Here is a 15,183-nt window from a genome sequence, read left to right on the forward strand (position 1 = left end):
ACTAACGTATCTTTAAAAAATAAATTTATCATTAAAAAAATTATATATTAAAAATTTTAAATATGGACCATCTATATTAGATTTTGAATAATTTGGATTGTATTATAGTGATGAGAACATGCAACGATGAGCACACCCAATAATTTTTACCACCATTGATTCAAAGAGGTAGATGATTTCGACTAATTTCTAGATCTTTTTTGAGGACGTAACATTTTCACCTTATCTCTAATACTTAATATAAGAACTAGATGAATTTGATGAAATTAAAGAAGTTTATTAGATTAATTATTTATAATAAATAAGTATTATTTTTCTTAAAATATTTTTACTAATCAAATACTACCTCCGGTCTTTATTATAAGACCCTTGACTTTTTGTTTGGTCCTAATTATAAGAACCCAATCTATTTTTTCTCCCATATTTATGTATTTTTGTCCAAGATAATCCTTCTAATAATGATAGTTCTAGCCTATATACTTAATTAGCAAGGATATTTTAGGAATGACAATACTTATTTATTATAAATAACTAACTTAACTTACTTCTTTAATTTCCTCAAATAAGTTAATTGGGTCTTATAATTAGGACCGGAGGTAGTATATTAGTTAGAAATATTATTGTGATAAAGATTATTTAAAAAAAAAAAAAAGATAAACGAGCGCTTATGCTTACGATCAAATTTACTTTACAATCAAAGCATCCTCATCGTCCCTCTTTCTTCATAGCCAGCACCACCTTTGGTTCAGACGCAGTTGTATCTACATCAGCAGCATTGAGCCCGTCAACTATGGACGAAGCGGAATTTCGACGGGTTCTCCAACTCTTTCCAGTGGTCCGTTCTCGCGATTACTGTGTACGTATCTCTCCATGTTTAGGGTTTAATCTTTCATGCGTCCAGCTTGACATTATCTGTATTAGGCGGCGATCTCACTTCGATGATGGTGAAAGCTCGATTGAGACCCGTATTGTGATATGCGTGGTCAGCGTATTGTGTCTTTGTTATACAGTGGTATCCATTTGCTTCTAGTTTGGTTAAGGGTGCTTGCTTAGCCCGCTTGTTCCCAAAAGAATTGTGCTGCATACAGTGGGAATATCAGATAGGATAAGAAAATTCACATTATTGTCTTTTCCCTTTTGTATCATTTGGGTATCCATTGGTGAAGGCTGATGATAACACAGGGGATTTAGGGTTAAAATGACAATATTTACTGCGGAGTTCAATCGGTTCTTTCCACCATTCTACTACTTCCTCGATGGGTATTGAACCAGAAAACATGATAGAATAGGAAGAAGATAGAGGGAAGGAAGACGGAGAGAGGGTGAGGTCAGAAGGAAAACTCAATTCGCATTTCGCACGACTCAAACAGAGACTAATGCCTCAGCTTATGACATGCCAGCCAAGGGTTAAGCCATATGGAAATTACAAGGATAACCCTCATACAAAAGATATGCCATATCATTCCCAGTCCTAACTTCCCAGGCCTTGTGCCTCACACGCGGAGATAGATATTAGCATCGTTTGATATGGTGAGAGAACATTAATCAAATCCTTTACTTCAGTCATGCTCTGAATACAAAAATTCCTTGAAAGGTTTCAAGTTGGAGATCTGGAGAAGGGTCTCAAACTCCAAACATGAACTGAGAGTTGCTGAGAAAGGGTCGATAGGCGTAACACATTTGTGTATATAATTTATTCAATTTTGAATAATTATCCAAGTTAGATGTTGATCAAGGTCAGATAAGTTTTATTAGTAATACTTTTATGTTCTTCGGCCGTATAGCTTATGAAATTTGAACGTTTTGCTCGTGTATAATCACCCTCACTCATCATGATTCTGAGTAAATCATTTGTACATTAATTATATTGGTTCTACTATTTGATAGAAAAATTAAAAATTGTGTCAGCGCAACCCAAAGGAGCTAATGATTTGGAATGCTAGGATATTTTTTTTGGGAATTGGTCAGTTAGTCCTGTATAGCCATGCTTTTTGGCTGAGCCCGAGCTTTCTGGGCCTATATTTAATTGAGTAATAAATGTTTGCCAATTCAGAGGCAAATTATTTTTCTTTTGGTGCTTTTATTGCACTACTCTGAAAGATTTGTACCCTGACTCTGATAATCATATTCAATGGGAGCTTTATACAGTCTACTAGTCCTGTTCAAATTTGTATTGTTTTTATGTTTTTGGGTGGGTGCTTAACCTTTCCGTAGATTATCGAGTCAACTAAGCTTCCTGAATCCAAAGGGCATCGGATTTCTTCAGATGTATTTGGTAGTTGAATGTTTGGGGTGAATTTATCAATGATGCCTTTTGTTTAATGTTCATATTTCATTGTACTTAGTTTGAATGCTTTCCTTCTTGCAATTAGAAGTGGTTTTATTGCTGTTCAAGTTTTTGGATTTCATTAACATAATGTAAAGCAATCTTGTACAAGCTATGACAATCAAACTATACGCCTTTTCCTGGACATTGCATGGAGTTGGGAAAATGATCCGCACAGTTCAAGCCTTGTGAACAGTAGGACTTTCTATAGAGTTTAATACAACTAAATACCCGAACATTAATATATTTGGCATAATTATTTGACTAAATTATTGCCTTATTTTAATTATGCTTTCATTCACCTCGTCAACAATTGTAAAACTTCAGGCAGAATCAGGATCCAGACAATCAACTTCTAGATCTGCACAGGATGAGGTCGTTGTACTGACACTACTGTTTACATTGTTTTGTCTCTCTCTGTATGTTTCTATGTATATATAATGCAGTCTAACTAATTTGTCGTAATAGCTGAAGGAATGGCAAGATGCATGGGATGGTGGTGAGAGGGAGCTTGAGATTAAAGGAAATGAGCGTGGTGGTATGTCACTCACTTCATTCTTAGTCTGTTCAAGTTTACTATTTCTAATTCATTTTAATTAGCTTTATTTCTCAAGGAAGCATATCAAAGTTCACGAGTGACTTGGCATTACTAGATTATAAAAATTGTCTATTTTGTTTCTGTGAAGAAAGAAGTTTTATAAGAAACAGAAGAGAGGGAAGCTGGAGGTTAACTGGAAAGCAATAAACCATAATGTCTTGAAATTACGGCAACTTTGCCATCCTTGAGCATATCTGTAAGACAGATATTCCCATGGAACAGCTATTGACATAGCGTTACGGGCAACCTATAACTGTGACCCTCCCCTTTAGGACATGTTAAAGGAAAGGAACATCCCAAAAGTTCAGGTATTCTGAACCAGCTAATGACAGCCTAGAGCTGAAACGTTGGACACACTCACTAAACTTTGGCATCCTTATTCTTACCAAGACCGTTGAAATGTATAATTAGAAAGCGAGCCAACATTTACTATTATACTTGAGGAAGCAACCCAGAATAAGTCATATCATAGGAAAATAGCTGTGAGTAAATGCAAAAATTAATGGGGAATTATTTCTGAACTATATTTGCATGTAAAGGCAAAGAATAAGAGCTTTGTGAGGTTTGCAGATTTGCAATGTCTTCTTTGTGTCAATATTGTTGAGTACTGTTTTGAAAAGGAAGGACAGCCTTAGATGGGGTCCAAATACTCTATTTGAAGATGCTGGTTGTAATGCTGTCCCTTTTTCTTTGTCATTTAAACTAGCATCTTATAAGATATCCGGATTTGTGTTTTTCAACTTGTGCTGTCATGGTTCATTGAACTTAGAACTTAACTCATGTTGTGTTGATGTGAATTCATGTCAACAGATGAATTTTGGAGCAAGCTAAAGTCCGTTGCTGAGAGGAAGGTAAACTTCACTTCACCTGTAATGGAATTTTGAATTTGATTGGGCATCTGAATGACATTTTTTAAGTTCCATAAAAGGGGACATGTATCGCCATGTTTGTCGGAAATATCGTAGTTTGTTCCGTGACACCCTTGTTTAAGTCTTACCTCTGATTTTAAACTTAATAAAAGAATCACTATAATCTCAAATGTCTGGATCTGATCATATCAATATTTGGAAACTTGTATATTCTCTTTCACAATCAATACCCCACCTCCTGAAACAACAACCCAAAAAAAAGAGGGGGGGGACCCTTAATGCGACCCATTTTGAAATTGAGAGAATTGAAAATTGGCAGAAAAGGATGGGCAAAGAAGCATGAGATACATGCGTTTTGCTTGTCATGATGAACTAGACTTCAATGCAGTTTCTCGTATCTTTGCTATTTGGTTCCCCCGTTAAAACATGACAAGTGTATGGTTTAATTAGGAAACTATGTAATTGTATGCAAAAGTCCTACACTTGTTATATTATTATTAAGAGCCATGGACTTGCTGTTGAAGAATTGAGAGCAAAGATACAAGGAACTACATATAAAATTTTTCCTTTCACAATTTCATTTGTTGATGCTAACCCAGATTCTGTCTTACCCACATGAAATAAACTAACTTCTGAGGCCTTGTCTCGTCTTTTTTCCTTCGGCAATACATATTGGCCATTGTAGTCATTCGAATATTCAGTAGTTTAACAAATGTTGTCGGTAAATGTAGCATACTAGTGAAAACAACATGAAGAAAGAGAGTTTACTTTTGTTCTTTGATTTTAATGTTTCAACAGGTGGGTGCAGAAGAAGCAGAGAGATTTTGCAAGGCTTTCCAGAAAGTCCATAGGAAACTGGTATGTACTTTAGTCAAATCATTTGTGCTAGTGATTCTATAGAAACTGATTCACCAGAATTGTGGAGATTTGTTTGGGGAAAGTAGTTTACTGAAAAGGGTTTTGAATCAAAGGGGAAAGGGAAAAAAAATGTAAATAATTTAGGCTACTGATTTACTAGATAGGGTTACCTGTAGAGGATTTTGATCAATAAAAGACTGATCATAGTGTCAATACTATATTAGTCAGGATATGAGTTATCCAAGGGCTGCTAATTAATAGGAATCCCGCTAATATAGGATGCTTAAATCTCGCATAATTTAGTATGACTAGACAGTGAAGCACTCAAGCTTCTCAACTCAAGCTTTCATGAAAAATTTTATTTGTTTGTTTATTCATTGTTGTTTGTCACACCCAGGTCTATGAAGAATTGACTGAAGATGCTGCACGAAAGTTTATGAGCTTGTAGAGTTTGGAAACGAAAACGACAAACCATGTTTTATTGTGGTTGAACCATCATTTGCCAAGGATTGTAACTTCATCATGGTACTAAATCCCAACCAGCCAACGAGTAACTTGGTGAACTAGTTCTCTAGCTGATCCTATCAAGAGTTTTGGATAGGTCGATTGGGTTAGGTTTTATATTTTTTCTTCCTTCACAGAGCCTTAAACAATGTCATTGAGTTTAAGAAAAAAGTAATAGTCTATTAAACTTGTGCTTTAGTAATTTTGTTACTGTGAGTTATATATGAATATTCCATTTACTTGTGGATTTTTTTTTTTTTGGGGGTAAATATTGCTTGTTTAGGGTTTTACAGGATACAGATATGTTACAAGTGGTTTTATTGGAATGTTTCGTTAATCGAATTGGCATCTGTTAATGATCTCATTGGAGAGTTCCCTTGTGTGAAAAGGGATTTTGAGTGTCCAGAATCTAGCATATAGAGTAGATATTGATTATCAAGTAGTTATATGAAAAATGCAAAAAAGCAAACGTAGTATTGTATTCAATGCCTCTTTTTCTGACAAGCAATAGTTCACTCCTATTTTAAGAGAAAAATATAAGTAATTTACCAAAATAATTTGTCTATTTATTTTCTAACAAGAAACCATGTATTAACTACTAACACTAAACTATTAAAATATTTTATCTGGCTGCTATCATATGGTACCTTTAATTTAATCACTTTACCAGAATCAAAGAAAGTAGGGGAAATCATTAATTTTATTTAAAAATAAAATAAATTTTTTTATTGTATCCATATTTAAGTAAAAAAATTTCATATTTATATTATATCACCTTTCATGATTGATAACTTTAAATATGAGTGATACTGAAAAAACCGAATACCTGAGAGTAACTTATAATCAGAATCATCTATTTATTCTGAAAAAATGTCTTGGAGAACTGGAAAATTGAAAGGAGGCATGGTATATCGATCCTCTTGGTAGATCAATGAGGTAAATGATACGCAGCCAATTTAAGGAATTCGACTACTAAAAACAAGTTTCCACAATTAATCGATTTACACACAAAAATTATACCTCCTCCACTTCCTAATATAAGAGCTACTTGGGGATTTAACTTAGTCATCGATATAAGATCTTAATTCATTTTGTCTTCAAAATTTAGTATTAAATATGATATCTCAATTTATTTTGTCTCCAAAATTTATAATGTACTCTCAAAAGTATTCTTATTAATTGTACATTAATTGTACATGTTAAGAAATTTTCATTCAAGGATAGTCATAATTAAAAAGACACTTTGGGGGGGGGGAAACTTTAGAAAATCAATTCATATCTATGACAAATAATTAACTTAACTAATTTTTTTGATTCATACAAATTATTGAAGTAATTCTTATACTAAGAGCCACAGTTAGTATTAAAAATGAAAATTATGGGAGTTCCAGGCCAAAGGATATTGACTTGACATTACAAAGGATTTGCATTACCCTCATTTCTTACAGGGGTAAAAGCAGTACTGCTCAACCTTCCCCCACCATAATAAGGCTTAACATTACAATACAAAGCAGTTTAAAGAAACTAGTGTTAATAAGTACCGGCTGACCAAACTTGGTGACCAATAATCGTGGATTTTTGGGATGTTTGGATAAAAACAAAACTATAATTTTAAAAATATTTTTACTATTTACGAAGTAAATATGTAGAGGAATTTGTCTTGATTTGTGAAAAAATACTTCTGAGAAATACTTTTGAGGTTACCCAAACACCCCTTTTCTCGATGTTAAACGTTAATATCCACATTAACAAAAAATGCTGACGTGGTGCCTAAAACGTCCTAGCTGGAAATTGAGCAAAGGAGAAGCTGAGCAGGAGCGTCTGACCTCTTTTTTTGATTTTTTTTTTTTTTTTTTAAAAAGACGTCTCACCCTGAGCTCACTTCTCTCACCTGACGACTCCCTTGTCATCTTCTTCAAACTTCTGTATCTCTTTTCAAGTTCTCCTTCCCCTTTGAATCCAGTGTCATCTTCCGTCACGCACAAACTATTAGAGACGCGGGGCCGGACAACGGAATAGGGGAGTCTAGTAATGGAGGATCGGCGAGGACGGCAATATCTTGCGGCGGAGCCATTAACTGAAATCTTGAACCTAACGGCGGCTTTGGTGGAATCTTAGTGGCTTCTTGCGGTGGAGCTTTCATCTTGAAGAGGAAGGATGAGAGAAACTGAAGAGGCATTTTCTTCCAAGAAAAAAACAATTTGGATTGGTTTGAAATTGATGTGAGAAATAATATTTTCTTCTAATCTGTTTTTACTGGATTTGTTGCTTGCCCGTAGTTTGAAATTGTTGCTGCCCGCTTGCTCGGTTTGTCTATCATAATGATTCCTCCTCATGGTTCTGGACTTTTAATTTGTTTCCCGCTCGTCGTCCCCATATTAATTATGTTTCCCCTTCCATTTTTTACCTCTGATTGTTCGTACGGGGAAGAAGACGGCAATGGAGGAGGAAGGTTGAAGAATTAGGTAAAGCTGCATACAAAACTCTTATACTAACATTTTGAAGTTTTCTGGACTGCATCACTCTTGAATTATTTTTTTCAGTTACATCTAATATCCTAAAAAATATTTTGGTGGTACCTTAAATTATTAAATATAAAATTATACTAAAAAATACTTTAGTGTTAAATACACATAAAAAAGTAAATACTTTAGCGCTAAATACACATAAAAAAAAGTCCTTCAAAATGTGAATGTATCATAAAATATTTTAAAATACTATATGCACATCATAAAATATTTCAGGATGTTAACCAAAAAAATTGATCCACAGGTAAATAAAAATTTAATTCATAAATCGTATACTACCTCTAATTCTTAATATAAAAACTAGATAACTACTTAAAATAAATTTAAAAAAAATTAGTTAACTCGGTTATTGTTTGTAAAAAGTACATATTGATTTTCTTAAATTATCATTATTTAATTATGTACGTTGGAATTATGTTGGAGTGAAAATATTTTACAATCAATAAGAGTATTTTTAAGAATACATTATAAACTTAAGAGATAAAATGAATTTGAATATTATATTTAGGATCGTTAACTAGTTCTTATATTTAAGATGAGAGGTAGTATACTCTAACAAAACAGCATTACTAAAATAGAGTATTGCGTAATGTTTTTTAAAATCTTTTTTAAAATTTAATAAAAAGAAGAAAATAAAATAAAATGCGGAGGAACAGTAAAATGTCTTTTGAAACGATAATATTATTCGGTTCGGCTGTCTCTACGTATGGATTGACATGGTGGGCCCCTATCACCAGTTGTCTGTACATGCTGTCGTGTGGGATTCCGCTTCCTCTCTGCTTTCCGTTATGCGCGGCATCTTGGGGGTCGAGGTGCGTGTTCCGGGGCATGATCGCCGTCTGTCCTTTTCCCCAAGATATGGAGTCGTTAACACTTAACATCAAATCCAATCAAGTTAGCTACTGCCTCCAATCTTATTTGTAAAAGCTTAGTTATAAATTATAAATAAGATTTTATAAGGGAAAATGACACTAAAATACTACTTGAATTCTAAAAAGATAAATAAGACACCTGAATAAACAAAATGACAAAAAAGGCATCAGGTACCAATCTAGAATTTTGATTTTTGGCCTAAAGACTGAATTACCCTTATTGTGTTTGAAAACTGAGGAGATAGAGAAAGGTAGAAATCGCCTCCTCCCAGTGAAAGCAATTCCTCCCACTCGGCGAAAGAGAAACTGCCCCCACTTGGCGAAACCAATCCATCTACTCGGTGAAACTAATCCCTCCCCTCAGTGAAACCGAATCCCTCTACTCGATGAAACCAATCCCTCCACTCCACGAAACCGAACCCCCTCCAGTTGACGAAACTAAATCCTTCGCATCACCATTCTGTAGAGATTGTTGATTTGGTGGGTTTTGGTTGTGGGAAAGAGGATTTGTAGTGAAAGAGGGAGTGAACCTGTGGGAAAGACGAAGCGGAAATCAGAAAACAATAGCAAGCAATTACGTAATGTAACTGCTGTCATATGCCTGCTGGTTTTTGGTAAATCCCATTACGTGAATGGTAAATTTCATTATACATGTAGTTAATTATGAATTTTACAAAATACATATTGTGATTTACAACTTTTGTAGTGAAAGTAACTACTTTGTTAATGGGTTTTGCAACCTGCTTTCAGGAGATAAACAACTTGTTTGTAAAAACTAATAAAATTTCACGTTAAATTTGACAAAACGTATAGTGGGATTTACAACTTCCGTAGTAAAAATGACCACTTATTGAATGGGTTTTGTAACTTGTTTTCAAGGGATGGGTAGCTTGTTTCTAAAAACTAATAAAATTTCCTACTAAATTTGACAAAACACATAGTGAGATTTACAACTTTCGTAGTGAAAATGATCACTTCTTCAATGAGTTTTGTAACATGTTTTCAAGGGATTGGCAACTTGTTTCTAAAAACCAATAAAATTCCATGCTGAATTTTACAAAACATAGAATGATATTTACAACTTTTGTAATGAAAATTACCACTTCTTAAATGAGTTTTGCAATCTCTTTTCAGGGGATTGGCAACTTGTTTCTAAAAACCAATAAAATTCCATGCTGAATTTTACAAAACATAGAGTGATATTTACAACTTTTGTAGTGAAAATTATCACTTCTTAAATAAGTTTTGCAATCTCTTTTCAGGGGATGAGTAACTTGTTTCTAAAAATCAATAAAATTTGACGCTGAATTTTACAAAACACACAGTGATATTTACAACTTTTATAGTAAAAATGACCACTTCTTAAATGGCTTTTGCAACCAGTTAATTCAATGTGACTACAAAAGTTGTCACTTTTATTAGTTTTTACAAACAAGTTGTTTATCTCCTGAAAACAGGTTGCAAAACCCATTAACAAAGTAGTCACTTTCACTACAAAAGTTGTAAATCACAATATGTATTTTGTAAAATTCATAATTAACTACATGTATAGTGAAATTTACTATTCACATAATGGGATTTACCAAAAACCAGCAGGCATATGACAGCAGTTACATTAATTGCTTGCCATTGTTTTCTGATTTCCGCTTCGGTTCACTCCCTCTCTCACTACAAATCCTCTTTCCCACAACCAAAATCAACAATCTCTACAGAATGGTGATGCGAAGGAGTAAGATAATAGCATTTCCAACATTCTTCTTTCGTTCTTCCCGCATTTCATCAGCGTCGGTCTTCCTCTCTCCTTTCTCTCACTGCGTCGGTCTTCCTCTCTCCTTTCTCTCACTTTCAGCGTCGGTCTTCCCGCATTTCATCAGGGCATTTTGGTCTTTTGGCCGAAAATATGAATTCCAGATTGGTACCCAGTGCCCTATTTGTCATTTTGCTTATTCAGGTGCCTTATTTGTCTTTTTAGAATTCAAGTGGTATTTTATTGTCATTTTCCCATCTTATAATCACAATAAGAGGTAATAATGTAGAAATTAAAAAAAATTATTAAATTACTTTATTATAACATATATAATATCTTTAAAATATTTATGTATATTACTACTCCGTACTTAGTATAAGAGTTAATGGGTTAATTTGAATAAATTAAAAAAATTAGTTAAGTTAGTTATTTATAATAGATAGGTATTGTCTTTCCTAAAATATTCTTATTAATGAAGTATATTGGCTAAAATTATCATTGTTATAAAAACTGACTTAGAAAAAATGGATAAATATATAAAAAAAAAAGTGGATTAGAGTATTATATTTAGGATCAAAATAAAAGTCAAACAAATTCTTCTATTAAAAACTGGAGATAGTATTAGATTATATCAACTTATAAGTAAGGCAAATTAATTTAAAAAAATGATAAGTATAAATACTTTAAATTAATTTACTAATTTTCTTAGTTTGTTTAAATTAATCAATAGAGTCTTATATTAATAACCAAAAGTAATACTAATCTTAATTAAGATAACTACTCCATCTGGTCTTATTTATAAACTCTAAATTTGAAAAGGATTTTGGTCCATTTTATAAGTTTCGATTTGGGTATGCTTTAACATTTAATGCATTTTTTTAATGTTGCTTTTAATTATTTCTCTCTTATCACATTTTCCCACACATTATCTTTTATCTTTTTTCTTATTTGTTATAAGGGCATATTTTTCTAGTTGTATTTATAAGTTATTTACAACATGTTTCACACGACTAAAAAAAAATTTAAATTTTATTAACTTTTATTTAAAATTTGATAACTTTTTTAATTTTATCTTTGTTTAATATATGTTATATTTCATGTAGTCAAAATCAACATAATAATAAATGAAAGATAAAATTATGTATCTATACAAAAAAAATTTCTTAGTACAAGACTAAAAATTGTCTTTCCTCTCTACCTCATAAATATGACCAAAGAAATATTTGAAAACAAAATATATTTCTAACATATTTATTATTTCTAATTAATTTTAACTGGTTTTTTTGTTATTTGTAAATTAGTTATTTAAAGTTTATAATAAGAAAGAAGAGAGACATTTTAATTAAATTATTTCATACACTTGGCGAAAGAATCCTATTTCATGGAACTGTTGTCGGGGCACGCCTTATAATACATCTGACTTTATCCTATTTCATACACTTGGCGTATACACGTTTTGCAAACAGGCGCGGATAACAGGGTAAACAATAAGGATGGAACAAAATTAAATAAAACTGTAAGTAGCTGATTCAAAATTTGGTAAAAGTATAAGGATAAGACAAATTAATTTCCCTATTTTGTAATGTGTTTTCAAAAAAAATGTTCAAGGATAAGATTGGTCAACCTGGCTTTCCCTGGTCATATGCGGCGTCCCTTTGCCTAGTTAAATTTAGAAGGAATTACAATCAAGTTGCACAGAAAAAAATACTACTTCCGGTCTTTAATATAAGACTTTGTTTGACTTTTATTTTGGTACTAATTATAAGACCCCAATCCACTTTGTCTCTCATATTTATGCATTTTTTTTCAAAATAGTCCCTCTAATAGTTATAGTCCTAACCAATATAGTTAATTAGTAAGGATATTTTAGAAAAGACAACACTTATTTATTACAAATAACTAACTTAACTTCTTTCCTTAATCTCTTCAAATTAGTCAACTGGGTCTTATAATTAGGACCGGAGGTAGTAATTACTAAAAAATCTCAATAAAAACCTATAATAACAAATTTTATAATGAGAATAATAACTTCTGGAACTTGTTTTTTAATTATTTTTCTTACTTAGGATCTTATTGTAATTCTCTCTTAAATTTATAAGTTTAATTTTGCTTGTAACTTCAAATCATTGTTACCTCACCTTTTAATTAAAAGAACTAATTAAATGATACAGTTGATAAGCGAAATGGAACAAATTATATAAAGATCAATGTTAAATTTTAACAATATTACTCCTCCAGTCCTTAATATAGAACCTAATTCTTGAGTTGGTTTTAATTCTAAATATAAGACCCATTTCTCATATTTATCAATTTTCTCTAAATTACTCCTATAGATACTCCCTCAACCATAATCAAGTAGAAAATGAAAAGAGGGCATTAAGAAAGATAATTATGGTGTTTTAGGAAAAATGTGTCATAGTTCTTATAATTAACTAACTTATCTAACTTCCTTAATCTAATCAAATTAGTTAAATGGGTCCTATATTAAGGATTGGAGGAGTATTTTTTTTTTTTAACACCTTACGGTAATTTTTACAGCAAAAGCTTTTCGGAAGAAAACCATAAAAGAAGAAAATATATGATTATATTTCGGAATAAAATTGAACAAAAAATTTAAATGCATATAATTCCTTCATCAAGACATTCGGAACCAGTGCTCAAAAAAAAAAAAGACATTCGGAACAAAAATGACCATCAATCCTATACACACATGTACATTGATATTTAATTTTAAAAAAATATCATATGTACACCACTTCTTTCAAAAGAAATTGTGCACACAAAATAAAGATTCTTTTTTTGTCGTGAACTTATAACCTCATATTTTTAAAAAAAAAAAATTGATCAAAGTATAATGTCATTAAACCAGCAGGTCGAGTCCAAAGCAAAGATCGTAAAAGATAAGGCATAATACGTTTTCATTATTTGTAAAATTATATTTCTAATATAATGCATATCCATGGTTTTCATATTAAAAGAAAAGGAAAAAAAAATGGAGAAAAAGACCTTTGAAATAGAAAAATTGCAAATAAGGACATATGATAATATTAATATGGGTTTTGATAATAATTTTTACAAACCGGTCTCTACATGTAATGTTTTTTTATTTTGATGGTTTTTTGTCATTTTTTCAAAAAAAAAAAGTTTACTTTCTTGCGTTTGGTGATTATCTTCTTCTCGCAGCCTTTGGGTATGTTTGGATTGGCATTGGGTAAAATTAACTTATAATCCAACTAACTTTTGTAACTGAAGTTAGAGTAAAAGTCAGTTTTTGGATTTTTCCCTCCGGTATCCTACATTCAAAGGATGCAGACTAATGTAATACAATTTATGTTTGGATAAGTGCTTTTAAAAAGTCTAACTTATAACCCAACTGACTTTTGTAACTGAAGTTAGAATAAAAGTCAGTTAATGTAATACAATTTATGTTTGGATAAGTGCTTTTAAAAAGTCAGTTGAAAAAGTTAAAAGTTATTTGGATGAGTAATAGAAAAATTAGTTTAGTTGTAAAATGACTGAAAAGGGCATGGAGTGGTGTTTAAAATTTTATATTTTTAATGTGAGAATAGTTTAAAAAAACACATAAAATTATTATAATAAAATATAAATGTTTATTTGTGAAATTATAGAATAAAAATATTTGTTACCGAGAAAAATTTGAAAATACATTGTAGATAATTAATTAAATATACATAATGGACAGACATGAATAAGAATTAAAATTTATTTGGTCTCAAACAATGTTTTAAAAGCCGGACCGGAAGTCGAACCGGAAAGATCAACGGGTCATGGTTCAATCGGTCGGACCGGTCGAACCGTTTGGTCGGACCGGTGATACAATAATTAATTTAAAACAATATTATATACATATAATTAATATATATGAAAAAATTAAATTATTAAATAATTTAGAAATGTATTTAAATGATCCAAAAGTATAATAAAATCATTGAAAATGACTAAAACCTTATATATATATTTATATTTATGTATGTTTAAAATATTTAATAATATTAAAAATTATTAATTTATTCAAATCAAAAATTATTTTAAAAGATAGAGCAGACATCAAAACAAAAAGACTAGTGATTGAAAATTTTAATATCACAATATGTGAAATTTTCAATAAGATAATACTATATGGTTATAAATAGTCTAAAAATATGTTAGGATATTGGAGGGGGTCAATTTTTTTTATTTTTTAGTATTTTTTTCGTCAGGCTAAAAAACCGTTCGGTTTTCTGAAAACCGTTCCGGTTCCCGGTCTAATTCCGGTTTCCGGCTTAATGACGGCTCAACTCCGGTCCAATCCGGTTCAACTACATAAACGGTTTTTTTTGGTCCAAACCGAGCCGTTAACGGGTCCGGCTGACGGTTCAACCGGTCCGACCGTCCGGTCCGGTCCGGTTTTTAAACCATTGGTCTCAAATTAAAGTAAATGGAATTACATAACTAATTAGATCGTAAGCTTTACACAATTTTCCTATAAGTCAGTTAAAAAAGTTCATCCAGATTACGTTGGATAAGTCAGTTAGAAATTTTTTTCTTCATAAGTCAGTTAAAAAAGAAACCCCGTCCAAACACTCTTTTGAGTTACAATAAGTCACAATTTCACGTTTTTTCACGTGCTTTGGCCATTTGTCTTATTATGAAACCAGATAGAGATACCTCGTACGATGTCACGCAGGATTCAGCTTCTTTGATTTCTTGCATTATTGCCCCCCGGGGGGGGCCTCTTCCCTAGAGATTTTCTCTATCTTTTAGATGAAAAAAGGAAAGGTTGACCAACAACTGGGTGAGTCTAATAAAAAAGTTAGTCTCTTGTATGAATTTAAAGTTTAAATTTTTGCTGAAAAATACACCCATATTTAATTCAATACT

General features: G+C 31.7%; 1 protein-coding gene across 5 annotated transcripts; it reads left to right on the forward strand.

Annotated features, from left to right (window-relative positions):
* Window positions 1-719: 719 nt before the first annotated feature.
* Window positions 720-5,493, forward strand: LOC114754080 (uncharacterized). Of its 5 annotated transcripts, none has more exons than XM_028942835.1 (6): window positions 720-856; window positions 2,654-2,704; window positions 2,801-2,864; window positions 3,735-3,775; window positions 4,592-4,651; window positions 5,049-5,493. In XM_028942835.1, the coding sequence occupies exons 1-6, from the start codon at window positions 791-793 to the stop codon at window positions 5,097-5,099; spliced, it is 333 nt and encodes a 110-aa protein (XP_028798668.1). In that variant the 5' UTR covers window positions 720-790; the 3' UTR covers window positions 5,100-5,493. The 5 variants fall into 5 exon arrangements, with proteins under 5 accessions (XP_028798668.1, XP_028798656.1, XP_028798669.1 ...); XM_028942823.1 differs by having other exon boundaries at window positions 721-856; window positions 2,795-2,864; XM_028942836.1 differs by having other exon boundaries at window positions 721-856; window positions 2,654-2,701.
* Window positions 5,494-15,183: the final 9,690 nt, after the last annotated feature.

This window comes from Neltuma alba, unplaced genomic scaffold, assembly GCF_004799145.2.
Source record: "Neltuma alba isolate B1F8T4 unplaced genomic scaffold, ASM479914v2 tig00001215_pilon, whole genome shotgun sequence".
NCBI classification, from domain to species: Eukaryota; Viridiplantae; Streptophyta; class Magnoliopsida; order Fabales; family Fabaceae; genus Neltuma; species Neltuma alba.